Source organism: Chamaea fasciata, unplaced genomic scaffold (genome assembly GCF_029207755.1).
Source record: "Chamaea fasciata isolate MVZ Bird 193981 ecotype frontalis unplaced genomic scaffold, bChaFas1.0.hap1 SCAF_1, whole genome shotgun sequence".
NCBI lineage: Eukaryota > Metazoa > Chordata > Aves > Passeriformes > Sylviidae > Chamaea > Chamaea fasciata.
Window position 1 is genome coordinate 101,514,151 of NW_027094086.1, and position 26,512 is coordinate 101,540,662.

Sequence of the window (26,512 nt, forward strand, 5' to 3'; positions counted from 1 at the left end):
ATCACCCTCAGTTCTCCAAGATAGTGCCCCTGGGGCTGATCTTCATGGGGAGGGAGGAGGAGGGCACAGGTAGAAGGCAGAGGTACAGTTACCACTTTTTATTATCTTGAAAGAGTTACACATATGGTGTTTTGCCTTTGAATAGGTCACACGTAATCACTCAAAAGCGCTAAGACTGCTAACATATTGAAAAAAAAGAGCGATTTACTGAGAGGTCTGACTGAAGATACTGTGATACAGTCATGTTTGAGATTTAAATGCATCCAGGTTGCCTTACTAGCTGAGAGTTGATCTAAGATGCTTTTTTTTAATGCTAAGCATCTCAAGTGGGACTTTACAGAGATCCTTCATTACTTCTGTTTCCTTCATCAAAATCATTAAAAGTATTCCTTCCTTCTGTTGAGTGTTTTTTAAAAAATGGAACTTGTCTGGTTTTTACAGGTATAAAAGGCTGCTTCAGCTAGATGATTCATTCACTTGGCTTTGCTCATAGAAACATTAGCTGCACAGCAGAGAAGGGATCAAAATTAATTTTATTATTATGGTATTTTTAGAAGTTGCATATAACAAACATAAAAGCCAGAACTGTGCAAAATAAGTCCATAAAATTTGTATTCAGCTATTCAGCTTTTACGTCCTTATAGTGATTGCTGGTTTTTTCAACAGTGGACCCTTTCTTTCGTGATAATTGCAACTATGAAATCTGAGCCTGCATCTGATAGATTGGAGAGAAATAAGTTTTAGGAATTTCTGTTTTCATTTGAATCATTGGTTTTGTTCTAATTCATTTGACAACACAGGAGAACAAAGGCACAGCAATGAAGAATATATTTTATACAATTTGAACATGTGATGCTCTGTTTTCTTGTGGTAGAGAGAAACAGACATTGCTGTGTATAGGGATCTATTTGGAAAAGACTTATTTATAGTTAAGTCTCCATTCAAGTAAAGAATTACAGGCTACTGCCAGAATGCAGCTGCTGGTAGGCACTCTTTCTAAAGGGAGATGGCAGGTGTGTTGCATCACTGTACCCTACCTTCACAGGAATAAATACTCAAGGAGAATGCACCTTGAAATCACTGGTAAGAGTTGGTGTAACCTGTGCTAGATATGGCCCCCTGCATTAATTACTGTATCCAACTAACATGCATACGTCAGGCCATCCAGGGAAGCAGAAATGGAACTAGTTTGCTTTTCCATTAAGAGATGACACCAGAACAAGGCCTTAAATTAGTGTAAGTCACATTTCCAGAATCCTTATAACCTTTCTATGAGAAATTGGCATAGAAATGGAATGGCGTAATAAAAGTGGGCATGCTTCTGAGAACTGAAGTCTTTTCCTTGTCTTTCAAGGAGAATGGATCTCCCTTTAGTGAGTGATTTATGTCCTTCCCTCCTCCACAGACCAGGGAATATCCTAAGCTGTTTCCTGACCACCTTCTCATCAATCATCTGCACTTCTCCCTCCACAAAACCCACCCCTATCACTAAAGCAACCTTACTGTATCTGAGATCTCTGAGTATGTATGTCTTGTACAATTTGTGCAAATAATGTGATGTATAGGTTTTGTATCTTTGTGTACGTGAACCAGTTAAGGAAAATACATAGCATGAAATCCACAGGAAATATGGACTTATTCCTCTTGGTGTTTATGGCTTCTCATGTATTCCCAAAGCCCTTGTTGAGCAGTATGGAGACAGCTATTAAGCCTGCAAAGCCTGCCAATGGTACAGGACTTCCCAAGGGACCACCACTGGTGTCCCAGACACTGCTCATGCAGAGGCACAAAACCAGCAGACTGATGAGTAGAGCTTTGCTGCTTTAATACAGTGTTTTGTAAAGGATTGCAAACAGGCCAAACACTTTTGTTTCCTGAAACACAAATATCCTGTAATTGTTGTTGTTCCTCCTTCTTAACCAAGTAGTACTGATGCATTTGCTGCGTTAGTTCAACATGCTGAAAGACAGTTCTGCTTGATGCTTTTGAATATTTGTGCGCTGATTCAACAAATTATCCCACACATCCAGGTTATTCACTGTCAAAAATGGATTTAAGTACTGCCTAGTAAAAGGAGGTGAGAAGATGAAATATCTGAGTGACCAGATGAAAGGATCATTCAGAAATGTGTGTTCCTTGCTTTATTTCTCCTTTTCTTCACTTTACATTTCTCCCCAGTGTCCAGTTACTAGCTTGGGCATTGTACGCCTTTATATGCCCCCTGCAGATATATAGTGTGTCTGACTGTGCCTGAAAGCTCTAAAGTGAATGCTCCGTAACTGCTAAAGCTATTTTAAGGCCTGTACAGACTGTGTACAGAGAGAGGGTAACAGTTCTGGTGGTCTTTGAAGGTTTCTTGTGCCTTCTTCATTCCTTGAACATACCTCTGAGAGGTCCAGCCTTGCCTCTGCCACAGCTGCCTCTTTCAAATATTTAATTTATTCGTGTTTCATCATGCTGTGATGGAATAAATACAGGATATTTGGCAGACCTTCCTGTCACAGCTTTGTCCCTTATTGAGAGATTTCCTGAGGTTCCTGTTTATTCTGCATCTCCCTGTAATGTGGTGTCTTAGGTACTTGTATGTTTATTTGGGCCTTTGTCACTAAAGTTGAGTGTTCTCTTCGTTTTGGTCCGAGGGTCATGGGTACGTGATAACTTTTGCTATCAGTAATCAGTACCCTGTCACTTCCAATACCGTAGCTGTCATCACTCGTGGCCTAAGTAAGACTCCTGTTCATTTGATTCAGTCCTCAAGGGTAGCAACTTCATTCTCAAACCTCAGTGAAAGGTAATTATCTTTTATGTCTCCATCCAATTCTGATTATATGCCAGAAAATGCTGTTTCATCAAGTTGTATGACCATATGAGTATTAGTGCCTCAATAGCATATGTGGTGAAATTCAAATACTCTCGATGGAAGGCATGAGAGCATGAATGTAATGTTAGTTACTAATGGACATGGTAGATTTGACTTTTTAAAGTGTGAGACTATAACACTAGCTTCAGTGTGTCAGACCCGTTATCTGTCATCACCAGTGATGCAGAAGGCCAAAGAAAGAAGATAAATTAAGGCAAGCAAAGTTGGTACTTCTGACTCCCCCCTCTACTACAGTCTCTCAGCCTCCAGTCATTTGCTGCTCTAGGGCTTCCTCAGCATGATTTCTACCTATTTAGTAAGCCTCAACAGACTGCCACAAATTTATTCAGTCTTCCAGCATGTGTACATTTTTCGCATTCGCTACCTGAAGCCAAGGAGGTCCACAGCTGGACCCTGTGCCACATGGAGCAGCACCACTTTCTTATTTCACATTTTCCGCCATCAACTTTGCTACCAACTGCCTATCTGCTTTGGAAGAATTGGGGAGCAGCTAAACCCCTGTGCCTCTCACACTGGTACAGACCCTTGTCATATCACCCCTAGCACACCTCTTACAGACTGAAGAGTTCTAGGTCACTCTGTCATTTCCAACATGTGAGCTGAGGAGCTCTTTTGACCATGTTTGCAGGTGACATAGAGAGTTAAGGTGTTTTGTGGCATAATGGAAGCCATTAATCACCTAACTTTGAACATCTATTTACCAATACTAACACTGATTTGGAAGGTTTATACTCTTTAATGTTCTAATAATAGAAAGTCTTTGCTCATTTATTTTACTCTCATTGTCATCGTCATTATTATTATCTCCTAGTTTTGCGGAGTTTATACCTGCTGTATTGTGGTAGACTTGCCGTGTCATACAAGCTTCTCTCACTATTTAACTGAACAACTAGAAGTAGGCAGTACTAGCCTTGTTAGTAAGACCAAGATGTTTGCCTAGAATATTTATAAATGATAATTAAATCCCAGCTACAGTTTCACACTAATTAGTATTTTATGCTGAAGCACATTAATTGTTTTTACAGGTTATTTTACAGCAGAAAAGATCTGTAGCCCATTGAACATATATATGTGTATATATTTTTATAGTGACCTCAGAGGCCTTGGCTAATTTATTAATTGCAAACCAAAAAGGCTCTACCATGAAATCCAGTTTAATAAGAGCATATCATAGAATCATAAAATGGTAGTGGTTGAAAGAGACCTTAAAGATCATCTAGTTCACCCCCCCACCATGGACAGGGACAGCTCTCACTAGACCAGGTTGCTCAAAGCCCCATCCAACCTGGCTTTGAACAAATTTAGGGGTGGAACATCCATGGCTTCTCTGGGCAGCCTGTTCCAGTGCCTTACTATCAGGTGTTTCCTAAAGTTTAGAGCTCAAGACAGCATTAATTGTAAATTGGTATACATGTTCAGAATTAAAACTTAATTCAAATGCATTTAGATCCTTCTGTATTGGCTTTTTGCTAATGTTTGTGTTTGGGGAGAGATTAACTTACTAGAATGTATGGACACTGGGTGCCATTTATGTAATTTTGAACTTTGATGTCTGTCTCAAAGCACTTTAGAAGGGCCTTCTCTGTCAAGTGGTGTACACTCAACACTTTTTTGGAAGGGCTGTGACTCTTTAGCCTGAAAAAGCAAAGCTGTACCACAGAGAAACCAAAAACATAATGAGTGAATCTCATAGAAGTAAAACTTACCCCAAAGCTCAGGAAAATCTTCAGAGCTTCCTCTTCTTCTGGTGTGCACCACAGCTAGGACATTTGTGGGGTGTTTGGGTTTTTTTTCTTATCATTTTAATGTTTTATTGCTCAGGACAGCATTTAAAAGGTAAGTTTTTTAAGAGCTTTATTTCTCTTCTAACAGAATAAAGTACCTGAAGCTAAGAAAGAGGAATCATTACTGGATTTGGACTTCGACCCTTTCAAGCCAGAAGCTGTATCAACAGGAGTTAGTCATTCACCCATGTCTCAGGTATCTCTTTGCCTTGACACATAGGCAAAGCATGTGAATGCCATGTACTGTGTTTGATAGAAAAGGTTTGCCTCATGTATTAAAGAGTCTGAAAAACTTCATCTTCCTGAGAAGCACAAGTCAGCCTTCTATATTCCCCCTTAGTAACCCTGTACTTGATGAAGACAGTAAATCCATTTCACATTTTATAATAGTTATACATTTATAAGTGAGATGGTATTTCAAGTACAGAATCTGAAAAAATGCAGGTACTCTGTTTTCTTCAAGTTACAATGATCAGGTAAACAAATGTTCCAAAAATCAAGATCATTCAAAATTGGAAAGGAAAGGAAGTTGTTAGGTGGTAAAAGGAGATGTCTGCTGATGAGAATTGTTGCTGGTGCCTTGGCCTTGACTTTAGCATGCTGTTATTTTCCATCTTTAGAATAATTCTTAGTGTAAACATTATTATTCTCCAGTGCTTGTTTTTCTGACAACTTTTCTGACCTGACTTTGATTCTTCATGTCTGGAAAGATGCCTTAGTGGACCTAGGTCTCATGAGGTCAGCATGCAGTTGCTTTACTGTGATGGAGTTTCTGTACCAAGCAGTGGTATGATCTGAATAGTTTTTGCTACTAATCTACTTTAGACCTACCCTCAACGAAAATTAGAGTATGGAATAGTGTGTTTTCTTGTAGAATGTCATGTTACTGAAAGTCTACATTCAATAGTAATATTTGTAATGGTAGTTTTTTGCAGCAATATATTAAAAACAAGAAAAACAGGCTAATGTATCAAGTTGCTGATATTCATTGGCTTATCCTACAGGACATGCTATTTTGAAATCCAGAATTCACCCTTACTACCGAGAGGGCAGGTAGCAAAGTAGGGAAGATTTCTTGGCCAGCATGTCTGTATCCTTGTCCTGTACACAAAGAAGCAATGTTAATACCCTGTTAGCAAGACCTATCATTAATCTGGCTTGTTCTGTGAGATGTGAGAAGACTAATCAGCTTCTCAGAAATGCAGCACTGGGAAAGGAGTGAGAGGACAGGAAGCTTTAAGGCTGAGATGGTCCTGATTCTCTGCTGATGTCTTCCTCAGTTAAGTAATTTCTTTTTCGGTGTGAAGCCCTAGTTATGTAATGAGATCTGTAGTGATCTCTGACAGGATATGTGCTGTCAGAAAAATGGTGCACTGTCAGCACTCTGAACATTAGCTGAATTTTTTCATAGAGATTTGCTACTAGAAGTATTCCATTCTAGCAGAAGCTTTGTGCATTTTACTTGTTATGTTTTTTCTCCCTCTAAACAGAGAAAAGGAAGGGGAAGGCAAATGTAATTCCATAGCATTCAGCAGTGACAGAAAACACTAAGTGTAACTTTGCTTACTACGCATTCAGCTTGTTTTGTAATACTGCTGATTAGAGCAGTGGGATTATTGAACAAAAAATACTTAATTTTTATGAGAGAACACATTTGTTCTGACATTATATTTTATAGATTGTAGAAAAAAGTATTACTTTAGTGAAAAACAGTTATTTTATATTCAACTATGCCATGAAATCCAGAGTATAATTCTGTGTAGAAAAGTGCATCCTAACTTTTCATCTAGGGGTACAGGAAGCATTCACTGAGCACCTTTACTCACTCCTTTCACCTTTCTGCACGACAAAATCATATGAGAAAGGATGGTCCACATCTACAAGAGCATGTGGATGAGTCAGAACACTGATTTGAGAAGGGAAGACAGCCCTGCAGTCTGGGTCTTTGTCTCACTGGAGTTGGCAGGGTCATTACTACAGCAGTATAGAGAGAATGAAGCCTGTGGCTGCAGAGCCCTGTGCTTGCAGGGAGATTAAGAAGAGCACCTTAAGTGGTATTTCCATATGTGTATAGTTTTTGCCTCAGTTATGGATATTTTCCATTCAGCAAACAGCTTAAGTAGTGATGTGAAGACTGGAGTAGTCATCTGTGCATGATGCCTTGGAAGGCCTGGCATGACTTGTCTATTGTTAATGTAATTTACCTCCCTCCACTGCTCTGCCAGGGTGATCCAACCACAGTATGTGAGCCCTGGTCTGTCCTTCCTCAATTGCCTTTCTGTTTCAATGGTTGCATTAGAAGGGATCTTTCTAAACCAGTCAGGCTTCTCCTGTTTTGATATGAACCAGCAGAGTTCTGTCTCATGTGGTGGGCTATAAATATTTGGTACGAAGTCTGCTGCTTTTCTTTCTTTTGTCTGTTTAGCTCTTCTGTTGAGAGGTCACTAATATTTATTAACAGACTGGACAAGAAAAAGAAAATATTGGTCAACTTTCTTATTTCCTTTCCCAAACAGTATGGCATTTTCCTTTCTAGTGTCAGTGTTGTGAGGAAGCCCATATTCTCAGTGGATAGCTGTGTCATTTTTAACTGACTAGAAAATGCCAACTTCGTAAGCTCTTTAAAACTGACACCTTGCAGGGGCTCATTTGCCTATTGAAAGTCACTCAGTTATCAGCTCAGAATCTGACCATTAGTCATGCACACAGCAATTTGAGTTTGCTGTAAAGCAGCAACTACTTTGAAGCGGGAAATACCACAATGCATTGTATACTGCCCATCCTTTATAACCAAAAGTATTATGCAGATACATACACACACCCACAAGCACATGTGCTAACATATAAAATATGTATGTACTATAAGTATGCATATAAATAAGTTCTCTCATTTTATTTAATGGACATTGTTATGTAGCATATTGGATTTATGGTACAGGAATGGTATTTTTCTGACATGCTCTTTTTTCCACTACTTTTTTCAGACATTGCCATGGGATCTATGGACGGTAAGCCTGACATACATAATAGTATTTCTGTGCCTGTGATTTTGTAACAACTTAAACTCAGATTTACAATTCTTTAACCAAAAGCCGAGATAAAGAATTCACAGACCATGAAAAACTCTTTCAAGTATGTGAAGCCACTGAGTATCTTTTAAAACTAACAAGAGCAACAAAATATCTCTATTACTTAGCCTACAAGACCTAAATTATTTCAGAAATCTAGGCTAAAAGATCCACAAGCACTGCAGCTAAGTGTGTTGCTTTTTATATGCCCAAAGTATAGCTATTAGAAAGTAATAATGGATATAAGTCACTTGTTTTAAATACCTGAAGGTGTCCATTAACCCAGTGGACAGCCATTTTCTCAAGATTAGGAGTAAAGACAGAATTTAGCTTGTCTCTGGGGGCGATACAGTGAATTGGAGTTACTCACAAAAGAAACTGCTACTGTAGGAAACTGTATGAATCCTTCCTTCTTCCTCCTGTGCCAAATCAGATAAAATGATCTGCAGGAATTAAGCAACCCATTTTTGTGAGCTTTCTTTTGACTGTGTGTAATGGAGTTAGCTGGGTTGACTTGACATGGACCCTGGTATGTTAATGTTTGTCCTTTTGTAGCTTCAGCCAGCACAGAAATCTGTAAATGTTTGTCATATATTCAGATTTGCAGCGCAGTTTTGTGAACACATGCCACATGTGATGTATATTAAATGCTTATCTCCTTATATTGAGTGAGGTTAAATAAAGCTTGATAAAAACAGTCATGTATGTAGGCTAGCCAAAATTTCAAGGCTGCAAATATCTAGGTAAAATGACCCAGAAATGTTGAGAATGTATTGCTTTAAACTTGGATTAGATAGCTTTATCAGTGACTTCTTTTTGCACAGTTTTATTTATAGCTTTTTAGTGTTATGTATGTATTCTGTATTATAATTATTTTCATTTTGTTCTGTTTTTTAAAAATGCATATAACAAAATAAAATTAAAACAAAACAAAATAAAATAAAAATGCATTTTTTAAAAATGCATGGCTAAACATTTGAAATAAAAATGTCAGTGATTCACAGGGGAAAGCAAGAGGTGATCAATATTCAACATACATGAAGAACTTTTTTTTGTAATGTAATTTAGAGGTTTAAAATTCACAGGCCTGGAATAAGTCTTGGGTGGAGTGGCAGGAAAGAACCCACAGCTCCTCCCCCCCCCAATTTGGTATCTGCAGCTGGTTAGAGAACTGATAATTCATGAACTGCTGCTGTATCAAAGTATATCATGTTCTTCTTTTCTGTGTTTTATGTGTATGACTTCATTCTATACAGACAAGCAGCGAATTGGTGCAGCCGGTAAGCAAACCTCTTCCCAAAATTGCAGCCACTCTAGAGAGTTCTTTAATCACTGTGGTCTAATAAATAGTTTTCTGGTTTTGTGTATCTGTGCTGCTCTTTTGCGTTACAATCTATTGCCTTTAGATGTTGCAAATCCATAGCTTTTCCTTAAATTGCTTAATTTAGTCACTTCATTCTTTAGATTAAAATTGCTCTTGTAAAATATAGATTTTGTGTTTTTTCATCAAGTCCGCCTTTATCTTTTTCATCTTGTGTTTTTTCTTTGCTTTTCTGTCTGCTTAAAGCCTGATTCTTCAAAAAGTCTTTCCCTGTGTAACCTGATCATGGAGGAAACCCCAAACAGTGGGTCATCAGAAGATACTAACAGATCTCAAACTGATCTAGGTTCACTCAGCTGGGGCCTAGATGTTAGCACACCCAGTATCATCCAGGAAATTACTGCAGGCAGTTCTTTGCTTTTCCCCAGGGCAGAGCAAACCTCAAGCGAATCCACGGGTACTCTGCCTGCTAGTGTTTGGCCTGCAGTAGGTGAGCAGGAGGATGCTGCACCAGGGTCAGCTTCTGTAAGTGAAAACCAGAGGACTTCACTGGAGGACCAGTTGGATGCCAGAAATGTCATGTGGGAAGATGTGGTGACCAATCAGCCTTTAGAGAACATAACCAGTTTTGAGACACCCGTCCTGGGAACTGCTAGCTTGTTGGATGAGCCTCTCCCATGTGATGTGCAAAAGGCAGAGGAAGAGCTTGAGGAAGACGAGTGGTCAGGTGTCAAGCCAAGTGAAAAGGTAGAGACTGGAGCTAACTACAAGGAGGTAGAAGATACAGAGGAACTGGAAGAGCAAGGTTGTGAAACCAAAGGAAACAGTGAGGCAGAATTTCATAAGGGTTTAGCAAAATCAGATCTTGAAATTTTAGTCAGCACAGAGGTAGAAAATTTACATGAGTTTGAAGATAATTATGGGGATACTGGGAGAGCTAGTGGTGCTAACCTAGAAAACTCTACAGAAGAAGAATTCAAACAGGTCAATCTCATTGAGGAGACAGATAAAGAAATACAATCGTTGAGCACAGGGCTGGAATGTGGGGACAAAATAGTGGTGTACAACTGTAAGACCATAGAAAGCACTGAACCTGAGAGAGTCCTTGGTATCTGGGATGAGGACCATGAAAATACGTTTGAGGAGGCTTTAGACCAAACTGACAGTGGTACTGGACAGAGTACATCCGTGGAGTGTATAAACGTGAGGACACATGTTGACCTAGAGATAACTGACCACACAGGAAAGTACCCTTCAGACACTGGAAGTGATCTCTGTGATGCTGAATTATTCAGTGCAGAAGAGTCTGGTAAAGGAACTGAAGATAATAGCATCTGCCACCTCCCGAATGGTAGTACTGGAACTAAAGGCCAAGCTGCTGCTGAAAAACAGGGGGCACTGCTGCCCAAGGCAGCTGATGCTGCTAGCAAAAGCTGTGATAATCCTTACCTAGATAATGCAGATGACCAAGTGACAGGTAGGACAGCAACAGCAATCACTGAAGTGATTAGCAGTGGTGTTCCTGAAGCTTTGGAAACAGAGCCCTGGCTGGCAAACTGGGATCCAACAGTTACTAATGATTCCTGGGGTTTTTCTAGTCTGTCAGATAACCAAGCCAATGGACTGGATAATTGGCCTTTTTTCCCCAAGCAGCAAAATTCAGAGGAAGGTAACATGGAAAATGTTTGGTTAGGCATTAGTAGTAAATGGTCTACAGAAGACCTAGGAATGACTGATAACAGCTGGGGGGAAGTAGGTGGAAGCACAAGCCACATAATTCAGGAGACACCAGTAAAACAAGGTTTTCCTGGGGAGCAGGCAGGCATTAGCAATCCTGGCCTGAGCAAGGAGATAGCCAGACCCTTGTCTCTGTTTCAAATGGGAAATTCCAGAAATGCTAGCACCGAGAGTTCAACTAGTCCTAAAGACAATGAGACCAACAACTCAGATTTATCTGAAGATGAAATTGCTAACCGGAGATATGGATTGTTGTACCAGGAAATTGAGGCTGATAAAGAAGAGGTACCTACCCCAGTATGTAGCCTAGTCTAGACAAAGAGTTCCTTAGGCCATGCATAACCTTGTTGTTTGAAAACATTCCATTTGTGTGTTTCTTACTGCCCTTCCTAAGTCCATGCTATTCTTTTTTTGAAAAATTGCCATGCAACTCTTCATGGTGTGGTGCTGTTCAGCCCTTCAAGCAGGCTGCCAAAAATACATTTCAAATTGGTGAATGAAGTGTTGAACTGTGAAAACACATTGGGTCTGGCAGCTTTTGTGTTTTATCTGTAGATCTTTAAATACACCTGGTCTTTTTTAAATTCCTGTTTTTTAAAAATATTTAAGGTACTCTGCTTTTTCGTTTTGTCATTTTCTTTAAGCCTGTGATGTCTGTTACCAAATAGCACTGTTGTAAAATTTCATGCTGCCTTACTCTTCATTTTATTATTTTTTCTCTCTCTTTTTTTTTCTCTTTTTTCCTTTTTTTAAATGTCTGGCCTACATTTTTATTTTGCAAATAAAAATGTTTTGACTCATGTTTGGATTTAGTAAACAAATGATAATTTGTTCTGATCTTTACTTCTACTTAGGCATCCACCATAGCATTTAATGGATTTGCACAGGTAAGAAATAAACAGGTTTTGAGATAATTTTTTCTGTGCTATTAGGAAGGCATTAGAACTGGCTATACAAATTCAGAAAATCTGTTCTACAGAAAAGCTGCATAGCAGCATCATACTGTCTCAAATCCAGATCTTGTGTGTTGTCAGAAATTTGTAGATGTTGCTAGAAAGATTCTAATACCCTTAGGACTCTTGGCTGACGGAGTGTAATAGCAAAAAAATCTGACTACCTTAATGGGACATCTATTTCCTCCTAAAATGGCTGGTCTAGCTTTTTTATTGTACTCTTTTGTGGATTATTTTCCTCACAATCCCAAAATCCTGTAAAGCATGTTTTTAGTTTCACCCATTTTCAGTAACTCTCTGTGTAAATATGTAGTGAGTTTTGGTTTTTTCTTCATCTTCATTTTCAGTTAAGATACATTTTGCTCTCAAAGTTTAACCTAAATTATTTATCTGCTGTGGTGCTGACGGTGAGTCTGTGGTATGCATCACAGAGATACAGCACATAAAGACACCATGTTTATGCTTTCAGATTCCAGAGCTGTTTCAAGATCCCAAATTTCAGGTGGATAATCTGGGGCCTTATTATTTTCCAGCATTCTCTTAGAGACTGGCTCAACCACAGCACACACTGTACACCAAATTTTAAAAGTACCGAAAAAGGCCCAACTTCTACAAGGATGGAAATGAGTCTTCAAATGATTCACCATTCTGCTCCAGTTTAGTTTAGTAAAGGATTTAGATGGAAGGGGCAAAGCACAAGGCTCTAATAATTAAGGCAAAATGTTTATCTGGAGAAAATAAGTATTTTCTGTCTCCTCTGTGGTAGAAAAATAATTTGGCTCAGCAAAATGTTTATCTGGAGAAAATAAGTATTTTCTTCTCCTCTGTGGTAGAAAAATACTTTGGCCCAGAAGTATTTTGCAGATTAAATGGTTCTGAATGAGTGAGATATTGGAAAACACCTCAATTTTTTACTTTCTTAATGCAGGTAAAATTTTGGATTTGTAATTACTGTAGTTATTATTCAAATAAAACCCTGTGATCAAGAAGAAAGTAGCTTAGAGCTGGCGTGCTCTCCAGGCGCAGCCATGTGTAATCTGCAAAAAGGATTTGGAGTTCCACAACTTAGAAGTGCATTGCACCTTAAACGAAGTCCATGTGAATCACATTTATTTAATGAAGGGTGTAAATCCCATGTATTCACTACCTTTAGTGAGGTGAAAAATCTTGGTTTAGAAACATTGAATGTAAAATTGAAAAAAAACAATGGTTTTAATATTAATAGTACTCAGATAATCTAAATAAATATAAAAATAGTTTTTAGTTAAGTTGCATTTGCCATCTTCTATGTGAATATACTTAGTGACTTTACCTGAATAAACCATTAAAAATCAGGTCTTTGATTGGACACTTGCAAATATCCTGTCTCAAATATTTTTACATTGTTGTTTTTAATTTCTATATCTAGGATATCTCTGCATTTACCGTGCAATCGAATGAGGATGTGGCAGAGCCTTTGGTAAGTGGTGGCTTTTGGTTCCTTTTAAAATGTCTTGTCAAAAAGGTTATGATTTTTCCTTTGTGCAAAGATAATTTTTTTGTTTCCCATCCTTTAAATCATACCACATTATGCAATTCTTCCATTTGGAAGAGCTGCTGGCTGATATAATTGTAGTTGTAAATCCATACTCACTGAAAAAACTTCCACAAGGATAGCAAAGAGTAAAAGAAAAAAACCCCAATATTGTAAGGTATGTTTATTTTATAAAGGCATAGTCAAACTGTTTGTTTGTTTATTGCATTTAAGAAATTACTATGTACTATGAGTACATAGAGTACTATGGTCCAGTGTACAGCAAAGACATGATAGTACGTGATGGCTGTTACATATCTCCAAAATTGCTGTAATTTTATCTACTCACCATCATATTAATAGAAGGCACAGTCTACTTCTAAGGAGGGCACAATCTTTTTGGAAGCAATCATACCTGGGCAGTTTCTTTCTTAGCTCCTCTTACAGTCTTTGCTTAGCCTGGACCAAGGATGAGAATAACAGCATGGCTGGATGAGTGCTATACTTACTTAATAGCATCACGGTGATATTTAATGTTATTTAATGTCGTGTTTGTGCCCATGATGGTTACTGAATATTGTGAGAGTATTTTTACTTGCAGCTGCAATGTGGTAACTCATCTGAAGTATGCTTTTCAACAAGTGACTTGAAGCACATAAAATCACAAGTAGTATAAAGCAGATTGCATTGAAGTCTGAAAGAATCTTCCAACATCAAACCTCAGGAAACTCATTAGTTATCTTACTTGGGATAAATCTACTTTGTGTTCCTCATTCAGTCCTATTTCTTCTTTAAAAATTATCTAGAGCTGTCATTAATACGCTGCACAGAGAAATTTTTGCACAGTATGGTATAATATACAATGAGTGTATGCTCCTTAATGCTGTACCAAATCCTGAAGGTCTTGCATAGGCAAACTTCTCTGTACCTCATTAAAAATCAGCCTGCTTAAAGAATATATGAGCAAAGAATTGAGAAGCTATGGGGTTTTTTTTTCCTGAAAAATATCAGGAGGAGAAGGTCTTAGCATCTTAAAGAATTTCATAGAAGCTATCTCTTCATCATAGGAGATATCACATTCTAGCCAGCAACCTGTTATCAACTGCAAAACAATTGCTTTTGAGCTTCATATTACACTGAGCAATTTGTTTGTGGCAAATTAATCTATTGGGTTTATTCTATCTGGTTGAGTCAGCCATCTTTATAAATCGAATATACTGAGCAGAGCTGGGAGCTCTCCCCATGGTATGTGCATGTATTTGCAGAGTAATGTCTCCATTGGAGATTGCATTTCTGCTGTGAGCTATTTTGCCACAAGACTGAACATGTTGCAGGGCTGGTGATATTTCATAGATCCTCTTGTTGGAAAACAAGCTGATGCCAGAATTTAAAAGGGTGGAAATCACAATAGTAGGTTGATAAATGGGTGCCTTGTGGGTGATTAAGAGCTCAAGAGGGAATGCATTTTAATGAGAAACCAGGGATGGTTGCTCAGATTCATTGCTAGAATTAAATCAGTCACTGTTTGTGCATATGACAACTGTTTGAGTCTCACTCTCTGTTCATTACTTCTAACCCTCAATGGAGGAGGCACTATATTGTCTGAGAACAGACAGAACCAGGGAGGAGGAGGTAATTTTTAAAACTTGTGTTGGAAGACCAGGGTTGGTACATATGGGTGCCAGTTTCAATTTCTGGCCTTGCCAGCAGTTTCTGGAGCACTTTTTAGCAGACTGAGTGCTTTCCCCCTACTTCCATTAGCTCTCATTGTAACTCAGGAAGCTATGCTTCCTTTCTTTGTGAGGGAGGCATGTAGTACTGGCACATTTTGCATAGAGGACACTGATGATGAAAATGCCCTTTGCATGCTGTCCTTTACTGGGGACAAAGCCTGACAAGACTGAGCCTGAAGGAACACTGTGCCAGGCACTGTTCCTTTTCTCCCTCTTCGTCCCCAACATCTTATGCTCCTCAACAATTTTTTCGCTATCTACTTAAAAATCAATAACAAAAGAATGAGGCTGAAGAAATTCCACCTGGGGAATCTAAGGTTGAGGAGACTCCTGCTGCTGCTGCTGCTGCTGCTGCTCCTGCTGTTATGGAAAAGGAGGCTGTCCCTACTGAGCCAGCAGAGCAGGCTGTGGTGAGTGATCTGTCCTCCATGCCACCATCCTTTCCACTGTCATCCTCCATGGCTAGTTTCTCCCATGCCGGGCTGTGTCACAGCATGCCTTTGCAGCACATCCTCCTTTCAGCCCTAAAATGTCATTCCTCTTACTTTTGGCGTCTTACTTTTGGCTGAGTGGCTGTGGTTTCACAAGTTGTTTAATGCCAGATGAACTTCAGAGGGGGAAAGAATTGATGCCATTTTTAAATTATGTTATTTTCAGTTTTCTCATTTCATTTCAAGCACAAAGCCAATGTACATCTTGTATGGTCCTTACTAGAGCATGAAAATTCCAGAAAAGAAGTTATTGTAATAGGTCTACAAGGCTCACAGTTTTAGAAGCCACTTGTGAGCCAAAGAGGGAACACTGGACACCAGTTTGGAGACTTTTTTACATGTCAGCATTCAGGAAATAAGAAAGAAGTTACAGCTCTGCATGAAGAACAAAGCAGGGCATCCAATATCACTGCAAACTAAGAGGTAATCTGAGACAGTAAGCATGAGTTTTTCCTGCTGACTAGCATCCCTTTTTATACAACTAGCTCAGTTTTTTATCCAACTGAAGTTCCTCTCCTACACACTGTTGTCCGAAGGTCTTGGTGGCGGATGATACCCACAGGCTAAGAAACCGTGGAGGAAAACTGCATCTGTTTTTGTAGTCGACATCTTTCATGCTTTTCTCAAGACAATAACTTGTTAAAAGGCTCTAATGAGTTGCTGGTAGAATATGAAGATTACCACTGAAAAACTGGATGGAAAAATGGGGTTGTTTTGTGGGTCAGTTCCTCTGCCACAGAAGCTGGTAGAAGATACATAGCTGTGCTCTTTGTCTATTGAGCATATTTGGTGTGATAAGTGTTCTTAGAAGAGAAGGTTTAAGCTTACTGAGCTGCATGTGGATTTGGGGGAGACCCTGTGTGTCTTAGGCTGCTAAGCAGGGATGCTGATATCCAAATGACCATAAAATTAGGTGGTTTTCAGTAAGCACTTGATATACTGCCATATGGTTATCAATATTAAGCTAATGTAGATGCAAACTAGCTGAAGAAAGTGGAAGTGTCTGTAGATGCGCCTATAAATGTAGCAGCAGAGAGCATGCATGGTTATCTGATTATCAGGTATCAAGCTAATGAGCTCTTGCTAACATAGGAAAAATAATATACTGTGTGGGGGAAGGTGGGCAGTGCTAGATGGGCTGTTCTGCAGGACTTCGGGGGATAGGACAGACAATACCTGTCTTTGTCCAACCTTACCTGTTCTCTGAGGACTCCTAGCAGCATTGGACCTATGGAGGGAAGTGGTCATGGTGTGTTCCCCTGAACTACATTTAGGCTTAGTTCTGATTACACTTGCATGAGCTTTAAGTATTTGTTTCATATTTTAATTCACTTTTGCTTGGTTCCATGGTACACACTGGAGCAAATTATTTCAGGATCGTACCCTTCTACTAACACAACCTGATGAAGAAAGCTTCATGGTCTGTGTAGACCAGGCTCTCCCTTTCTATGTGTTTTCAGTTGATATTGTCAACTCTATAGGAAGGCAAAAAATGAAATTACCTTTTTGAGGCACATTGTTTTGTCAAACTGTTGGGAAAAACGCCTTATGTAAAGGGGATGGTTTGGAGTAAGGAAAGTGGGAGGGAAGGTGGAGAGAGAAGGAATGGGAAATTGGTCATTGATCTGGAGCTCGATCTCAAGCTCTTCTCTTCCCATAAGTGCACGGCAGGGAATAATGTGGAAAAACAGATATTAATGAAGACAGAAAGGTGGTTTTATTTTGGGGAAAAAAAAAAAAAAAAGTACCCCATTTTTCCAAAAGGAAATGTTTTTGTCCAGCACTAAAACAAAGCAATGCTCTGAAGCCTGTTGCACATCTTAAGCACTAATTAAACAGTCTCTGTCTGCAGTACCATGCATTGGCTTGCTGGCTGGCATGACTTTTCAGTTGATCCATTGTGCTGCTGAGGAGTTCTTGGTCCATGGTCTATTGTCAGCTGCTCTGGCTGAGTCACAGGAGTGCAGAGCTATTGGGAGAGAGGCAGAGAGAAACAATGCAAGAGACAGAAAATTTAAGACCAACCCCAGAGGAAGAGTGTAGGCAGTAAATAGAAGTTAAACAGTTTTAATTAGGTTTGTTCTTGGTGCTTTGTTGCTAATTCAAAATGAAGTTGTCCTTACTAATTTGGGAAAAAAACCAAAGTGTTAAAATGTCTGAAATGGAGTGACTGCATTTGATTCTGAAAGGTTTTTATTTTAGGGAGGGTTTTCCAAGACTTGCAAAGAAGAGTTTTGAAGATTAGGATTAATGACAAATATGTTCAAAGCTAAGGAAAAGTACACTAAATTTCAAAAGATGAAAACATGTCATTTCCCAGCAGCAGTTCTACATTCATTTGCGTTATGAGTGACAGTTTCCTTAAAAGTAGAATTGTAAAATATTAATAGATACTGCTTCATTGGGAATTTTTATTGAGGTTATTTGCTTCCAGTTTTGAGTGATAGCCAGTCCTCAGTTCAGTTTTTCTGTGCTTAATTTCCTGTCACATCCCATTAATTTAGAAAATTTATGGCATGGATTCCTCTTTATAGGAACTTGACAGTAAATTTTCTGGTAGGGTGTTCATTTAAATTATGGAGAAGATGGTCCAGGGGATAGGGTACTACTTGCCTGTAGGGGCGTTTTGGATTCACTTACTTGCTGTTTCATAGTCTGCCTGATCAAGATTGCCAAAACTTCATTAGAAGAGCTCGTCAGAGTTGCTGCCTAGGATCTCATTTCATGTTTTTGACTTGGTCCTTCAGATCTCCGATGCCATAGAGCAAATAAAGTTTTTATTAGTAGCTCTCAACAGTTGATCTTTTTGGGGAGGGGATAAAATGTCTGGTAGTTAAAGGGACAGGATGACCCTGTGTGCCAACGGAAGCAAAGTTAACCATGGGCCAAACAGTTTATGCATGGAATTCTCCACACAGAAAGAGTTGGTTTTCTGTTTCTATAGCATCCCCAAAGGCAGCTGAAGTCTGAAGGATATAATGCATTAACCACTGGCTTATTTCTCTTTCAAATAATACTGCCTCTCTCGCCACATCAATTTTTCACATTCAAACAAAGATGACATGAGGACATCATAATAAAGCGAATGCTTATGAAATGTTGCTGTTTCCCTTTCTTCTGTTCCTATATGTGAGACATAGCGCTTGGAGATCAGCTTTTCTACTTCCACTGCACTTATTAGTTTGGAAAGAGCTTCTCGGTGCTTTGGGTCTGATGCCTGTGTGGGCCCTGATGTTCTCCCCTTAAAGCAGTCAGATATTCAGCTAAATACTGTGGTTTTCAGAGCAGTATATAAGCATATGTGAAACTACCTCCTGATAAGCTCTTTGCAGTGAGTACAGCAGAGGCCAGGGAATGGCCTGCAACCAGGCGTATCTAATTAGGATTCAGTCCCACTGTAGGTGCTATTTGCAGTGCCCAAATGATGGAACATGTAGTTTGGGAGAGCAATATAATGGTTAGATACGGAAGAGCAGTCAGCTGTGTCTGGGTTCTGAGCATGAAGATAAGTGCAGGTGAAAAATGGGAGCATAAGGCCATTAGAAGTATATGGCTCTCTTTTATGGTTCTCTCAGGAGATAACTGATATAGAATAGTGTCTTTCTGTTGAAGTCTCCAGAAGCAGATTTTTCTCTCTGGAACCAGGATGTTAGTTTCCTAATGTTATTCTAGTCATCCTTTTTACTAGGGTTTAATGCTCTAAAAATGATATAGTTCATGCTATGATGCCTCTCTTCTCATACTCCGTTATCTACAAAATCCCAACTTCCAGCTAATCAGAAAAGCAAATTGCTACTAAATTGACTAGTACACAATAATCAAATTAGCTTCAGAAAAGTTCAAGATTAGGAAATAAGAGAAATTCTCCTTACTTTCACCATTCCAACCAAAATTGTGCTTTCAGTAATAAGAAAACAGTTCTTATAGTAAAATATGCATATGTATATATTAAATCATTCTGCAAAGATACCCAAAGCTGGGCTGATGGGATTCTTACCAGACAATATTGCCAGGTAATTATTAAGAAAATGGAAAAGGCTGACACGTTCCTGACTTTGAAGTGCAAGATTATACTAATCTCTGAATTCAAATTGTAAATGCAGCTGGTGGTAGAAATTCAGCATTTTTTAATAGCACCAGTAGGGAAGCCATCTGTGTACTGACTTGCAGTTGAACGTAAAGCTTTTATGGGCAGCAGTATATCTCTGTTCTACAAAAAAAAAAAATGTTTCTTTGTGTGGCTCTGTGCATGCATACATCACTTGAGTGTGAAATATTTATATTTTGCTGTTGATAATTTGTTTTTTTCTATTTAAGACCCTCTACAGCCTCCTCAAACTTGCTAAAAACTGAAGACCACATAGCAGAGGCTTAGGAACTTAAAAAAAACCCAAATTAATCATTTTTTAAAAGGTTATATAACACTGCAGTTTTAACAGGGATAAGGCTGTAAGAGGTTTCTGTGGCAACCCTTCTGTCAGTAACTGCCCTGTCCTGGCGTCTGGGTATGTTTTGGGGCTTATGACTGACTGCAAGCAATACTAGGTTAGAGTAGAAAAAGAAAAAAAAGAGTGACATGAAGTTTGCATGTAACTCAGCATTCTTTTATTGAAAAAGAAGCATGCAATCATTTCAGTTGAAACTTCAAGGAATTTTAGCGTGACAGTTGTGTGTGTGAAGGCAGGTAGCTGGAGCCTGAGTATGTGAGGTTTCCTGGCTTCTGGCTGCCAAAGCAGACACTCCAATATACCATGCCCTCAAGTATGCTTGCATAACTTCTCTTCATCTTTACAGATCTGTAGAAAAGGCTGACCTAGCTGTGTCAAAATTTATTAGCAAAATTGATTTCCATAACAGGGCTTTGACTTGTTTTTGCCTAGCTTGCTTTAGAAATAGTCATGTCTGCAGAGAGTCAAACCTGAACACCTAAAAAAGCACTTCCAACTCTTCCAAACTGAATCTGAATTTTAGTGATTTTGACTGTTGACCTTTTGTAGAAAAGTCTGGTACTGGTAAGAGGTAACAAGTACTGTTTGGGAGGAGCTTGTTGCTGGTCAACACATGCAATCGTTTGAACACCTAAATGGGTGTCACATTTGGAAAGCCACTGATGTCTAATTTTTTTAATATCAGGCACCTGCTGCATGTACCACTGCATATGGACCTAAAGTAAGGTGATTCTGAAAAAAAACCAAAAAAACCCAAAACAAACTTTGTGACCCACATCTTTTGAACAGCCCCTTTAAATGAGCTGCAGTCCAACATGAGTGGAAGAAGTATTTTATGAAGTTTACACTGAGGCCCTGGTGAATTACAGGAGCAGCGGCAGGTGATAATGGAAACAGTTTGAGTCACAGGTGGGAGAAATTTGAGCTTGGTGGGAACTGTAAGGTTGCTTACTAAACAATTCTTCAAAGCTGGTGTTGTTACAAGAATACTGGTAGTAAAAGTAAGTAGAATTGTCCTTAACAGTTCTAGTGTGATGATGATGACATATGTAAAGTGTTTGTTTTAGTATATAAATACTTCTGATTATATGCGGCACTATCTTTCTGCTTGATAGTATATACTAGCTCATTTAGTCATTCATTTCATTGCATCCCATACATGGCATGCTTCCATTAGCATGATTAATACCAATTTCTCTGCAGCCATTGTTTGAGCATGAGTAAGGTCATGACTATATTTCCTTTTTAAACAGGAGAGTGTCGAGGCAGGAGATAAGGAGACAACTGGAGTTACCCAGAAGGAAAGCGAGGTACATATGAATATACTCAAGTATGGTTGTGCTTTAAGATTTTCAGCCATTGCAAAAAATTTGTCATTTGCATGTCATCAATAGGCAGGCCAATACTGCAACTGTCACCTAGCTGTGGTAAGTCTGACACTGCACAGATGTATCTGCACCCATGGCATATATTCTAACAGATCACCTCTCATTCAATGCAGAAATTATCTTAGAAACTGCCTGTTGCAGCAATATAGAGTGATAGATATTTCAGGGCAGCAAACAAAGCTGCTTCATGGCTAAAGGAGGTATAATGCTGTTTCTATTGACATTTGGAAATACACTGCATAGATTCCCAGTAACTTTTACAATTTCTGTATATCTGTTTGCCTTGCCTTCCTGTAAATTTTTTTATAAAAAACCCCTATGATTAATCATTTCTTTTTCCTAGCACAATATGCCCTGAGCTAAAACAGATACTTGGAAATAATCATGTTATGAATTGCTTTGCTGAAGTGCAGTCTGGCATCATTAGATACAGTTAAAATCAAATTACAAAGCAAATGAAAAGCTCAGTGACATACTTTAGGCTGTGCATATGTGGACTTGAATGATTGCATATTGCTTTTATTTCTTTAGGGATGATAAAAGTACTTACTCTGAATCCTTGTATACTGTAGTGAAACTGCAGTGTGTTCAAACATGCACAGAGGGCAGCACAAGAGGAATAGCTGCATATTAAACTCAGGGATAGAATCAGGGACTGGGAAATAACTCCAAGTTACTAATCACTCATGTATCATGTATCATATCTCAAGGTGCTAGCAACCTGCTTTTTTGTTGTTACTCATTTTGGTGCCATGATACATACAAAAAGGTAATGAACTGGTTTCAGAACATGCTAAGTTCAGCTGTCCAGGCTTAGGTTCATTATCTTGCTGTGAAACAGCATTAGATCTTCTAGAGCCAAGGGTTTATCTGTGGCTGTAGGGCATACCAGTGTCATTTGGAAGTGAATTTGGGACTCACTGGTGCTGTATTCCTCACCAGCACTGCCACATCCACGTGGAAGCCAATGGAATTGCATAGGAAGAAAGTGCAGAGTGAGAGTGGTACATCAAGCCCAGCTTGGTGTGGACACAGTGCAAGAGAGTGTTGTGTTGTTCCTCTAGCATTGCCTTGTCACTCCCACCAAGTCTGGTTCAAGAAGAAATACGCAAGAAATGCCTCTCAGTTCTGCTAGCACCAAGGCTAAGTCTTTGAAATCTTCCCCCTTTATTCTAATACTACTTGTTCACTCTCTTATCTGAGAGTGAATTTGACTGTGTTCTGTTTAAAACAGTATTTCTGTATGTGGAAGAGCTGCCATAAGAGACGAGGTTATTTGCTAAGCCAGTATTCAACTGTTCATGCAGCGTGGTCCCTTTGATACTCTGTAAGTTGCATACAAATTCTTTAGAAATTTCCAAGACTTTGCAACTGGTGCATTCCCTAAACCTAGATGATTGGTCTCTCTTAGCATTAGCTAGCTTAGCTGTGATTATAACCAACTGCCATAAAAATTACCCATTCCTTTCTAAATCCAGCCATGGGGCAAGAGCTTCAGCTCTGGAAGGACGAGTGTATCTGAGGGAGCTCCTCTGGCAGACCCCAGCAGCAGGCTTGGTACCCCTTCTCCTCTTCCCGGGCTCATTATCGCTACTGCTGAATCTGTGGCATTGTGTTGATCTGAGAGCAACGTTAATGAGAGTACAACTGTGTGGATCAGCTACATCCTGGCTAAAGAAGATGCAGTGCATCTTCTTTAGCACTCGACTGTTTTAACTGTGTAGTTAAAACAGTCGAGTGGTTCTATCACATCCCTCATTATACTGAACGGTTCTTTCTTTCTCCCCTGTGTGCTTGACGTAATGGGACAGCTGTCCAAATTTCAATAATACTGCTAGACTTAGCTAATTTGGAATACTATTAGACTGCCTAGTGTTATTAATTACCTATATAAAAGAGATTTGTAGGAGTGATTTTCAGTATGAAGTAAGGTAATGCAGGTAGCTGTATCTGCGAGGATGTGGTTCAACATAGCTTGGTATGAGTTCAACCTCTGGCCTTTTTTTCTCTTCTTCTCTACTAATCAGATACTTGAGTCTGATAGTGAGGTTCATTCTGTGCTACCTCACATGGCTTTTTATAAAAGCCTTTTTAATCATCTAGATTTTATTGGTTTTGTACTCTAAGACACAAGAAAAAATGATCGTGTGATTGTGAGCTGTGGTATACATTTATACCACAGCTACAGTTAGTAATTGTGATTAACACAGCTACATTTAGTAACTCATGACTGCAGGCTGTGGGAGTGTCATGTCCCACTTTCACTGTGGGGCATTTGTTAGCTAATCCATGTGAATTAGTGTTCTCCTCCTTAGTAAAATAAAATGGTCTGTACAAATCCAATAAATAGAAAAGTTGTTTATCTTAATCAGAATAGATAGCAAGACCAATTTCTGCAGCATGCTCTTAGAAATATATGGTGTAAAATGAGGCTGGTGTGTACTGTATTCCCACGCTTTTCTACTAGCCTCTTCCAGGACTTTAACATTCATAATTTGTATATCTTCCTGGATCAAGACTGCTGAAATTGGTAATACTGTGAGTGGCAGACTTGCATGCCTTGTAGGAGAAAATGTCAACATCTGACTTTATCTGTTGACATTATTTCCTCTTACAATAGAGCATCCTTCAGCTGCAGCAGTTTCAATTTAAAGTTCCCCAGTGATTTCTGTAAATCCATATAATATTTTCTGTCTTCACAGATTTCAGGAGGATTTCTTTATCACATCAGTTAATAGCAGGAAATAGGAGTAGTGGTGAATATTTGCTGTTGCTAAAAAACAATGCCTGAAGAGTGCCCTTGGACAGTTGCTAAGTTCAGGTAGTGGAGTTAGCCTCATCCACGGGGGAAAGATCTAGCTGAGGAAACAAAGAGCATCAGAGTGTTCATTGGAGATCACAGAGATTTCTGCTAACTGTGGCTTGACATTGGTAGTATATTAAGAAGAGTTTTGCTTCAGTGTTTTTTCTTTATTCTTGAGCCATCTGCTGTATGGTAAAAATTCCGTCTTGAAGTTAATTAGATTAAAACAATGAGTTCTATCATTTATGTTCAACAGTCCAAACCTTAAGATTAATCCATTGTAAGTATATACCAAATGTGCTACTGCAGGCAGTATATAGCAATGCAAATATAAGGGGGATGCATAAATCACAAGTGTCTTGGCTTAAGACAGTTTAAAAGGAGAACACTCTAGAATGAGTTGCCTCCCTTTATAGGTTCAACCAATCCCTTTCCACTACTAAGAAATGAATGTGAGTAGATATAAGTGAAAAAAATAACAATGTGCCTATAAATGAAACAGCAACAGGCAAAAGCTAACAATAAATAACTGCTAGATACAAAATAGCTAAATCTTATGAACCCATGAGAATAGCGAGTGATCCAAAATGCCAGCAAACACCCTTTCCTGAGATCGTGCCCAACAGGGGCAACTGCATAGGAAAGACAAAGGGTCAAGATGGCATCCGATCCCTTCCAGGAAGGCAGGAGCTCATGGAGCAATTCCAGTGGCACATGAAGACCTGGCAGCCCCTCTGGGGTCAGTGCCCTCCTCGCAGCAGGAGACAGCAGGACAGGCAGGGCCAGGCAAAGTGGCCGGGCTGGGGCCACTCATGGCTGACAGCAACCCGGGCCAGAACCAGGGCTGCTCCACTATTGTCAGCGCAATACCTCAATTGCAGACAGGCACCTGCAATATTCATTGCAAGGCAGCTCAAAGCCTCCAACTTCAGTCTCTCCAAGACAAGGAAGAAGAAGAGAAAAATACAAAAAGCCAACCCAAAAAGGAAAAAGCCTCTGCTTAAGCAAAGACCAAGCAGCCAGCGAAGCAAAAACCATGCAGCAAAAGGGGACAAGCTGCTGACTAGAGCAGATTTTTATAATGCCCACAATAGCATCCTGCCCCAGTTTTTCTAGCTGCAGGTTCTTAAAGAGACAGTAACAATTTGGGAAACAGATACAGTAACCTTTTGAGTTACCCACAACAAGAAGTAACAGTTTCTGCTGGATGAAGGATTAAACATTGGACTAGTAGTAGGCAGGTACTTCTCTATGCAGCTTTCAAGAGTTGGAATAAATGATGCATTAACTTCTCAACATAGACTGCTCAGAAATGATTCAGTCACAGCCAGACTGAATAAGCTTTTATGTATCTTTTTACACTCACATAACTGTAGATCTTTGTGGTTAATTTTTTTTTGATATTCATCCAGATGTAGAGTATATTTACTTCTCCTGACATAGCCTAATTTTTAAGCCTCTCTGTTAGAAAGAAATGTGTAATTAAGATTGCAAGATTTTTGAAGCCAAGCAAGGTCTGTGGTGAGGTAGGTGACTTGAAGGCATGAAGCCTCTTCTGAAGAACAGATTCCATTAGCGGGGTCCTGTGGACCCCTGGACAGTTTGCAAGCTCCTCCTCCTCTGCAGAAACCAGTGGTAAATTTCTTCCACAATACAGCTGAAAGAGAAGGGAAGGAAAAGCTTTGGCAAACAGTTACTCCACTCGTAACACCTGAGGACTCTGCTAAGTGTTGCCTGGTGAGGTTTCATAAATACGTCTCTCTCACCTGTTAATCAGCTTCTCTGAACAAGCTTGTCCCCAGTGCTGCTTTTCTCCATAAATCAAGAGGAACACCAGTTAACTCAAGACCATAGGTCAGCATCACACAGGGAGGTTGCAGAGCAGAGGCTGGTCCATGTTCTTTCCAGCTGTCACTCATCTCTCATCTGTATCTCATATCCTGAAAGGTCCCTCCCTTCTGTTGTTTTTAGGTGGTACCTGTTGGTGAGAGCACTGCAGCATCAGAAGACAGTGCAGCTGTGGCAGCAGGAGCTGCCACCACTGAGCAGGAGGATGTTGCTGAAGGTGACAAACCTCAGGGAGAAGAAAAAGAAGCTGATATGTCTCAGGTATCTCATGTCAATGCATGGGGGAGTGTGTTAGGGGAATCAGGACAGATTCAACAGCTCGAGAGAGGCAAGGCTACTGCAGCTCTGTCCCCCCAGGTTCAACCAGTACAGGTTCAACCAGCAGCATGGTTGATGGCCCTTTGGATGGCCCTAGGAAGGTCTCACACAGCATATCCTTTCTTCTAAGTCCTTTCTTTGGGTTGTGCCTGCCTTTTTGTGTCTGTACCTTCCCTAGGCTTGTGAAGATGGGACTTGATGGCCCCATGATGGTGCCTATGATGGC

General features: G+C 39.5%; 1 protein-coding gene across 5 annotated transcripts in view; it reads left to right on the top strand.

The window, feature by feature from the left end:
• AMPH (amphiphysin) overlaps positions 1–26,512 on the top strand; it is a 122,978-nt gene that overhangs the window by 89,104 nt on the left and 7,362 nt on the right. For 3 of the 5 annotated variants that reach the window (XM_066191195.1, XM_066191222.1, XM_066191230.1), the window contains 8 exons: positions 4,754–4,861; positions 7,650–7,673; positions 8,990–9,013; positions 11,646–11,678; positions 13,153–13,203; positions 15,272–15,400; positions 21,183–21,239; positions 26,092–26,229. In XM_066191195.1, coding sequence (XP_066047292.1) covers positions 4,754–4,861; positions 7,650–7,673; positions 8,990–9,013; positions 11,646–11,678; positions 13,153–13,203; positions 15,272–15,400; positions 21,183–21,239; positions 26,092–26,229 — 564 coding nt within the window. The remainder of the gene's footprint in view (positions 1–4,753; positions 4,862–7,649; positions 7,674–8,989; positions 9,014–11,645; positions 11,679–13,152; positions 13,204–15,271; positions 15,401–21,182; positions 21,240–26,091; positions 26,230–26,512) is intronic. The other 2 variants (XM_066191204.1, XM_066191213.1) reach the window with 2 other exon arrangements.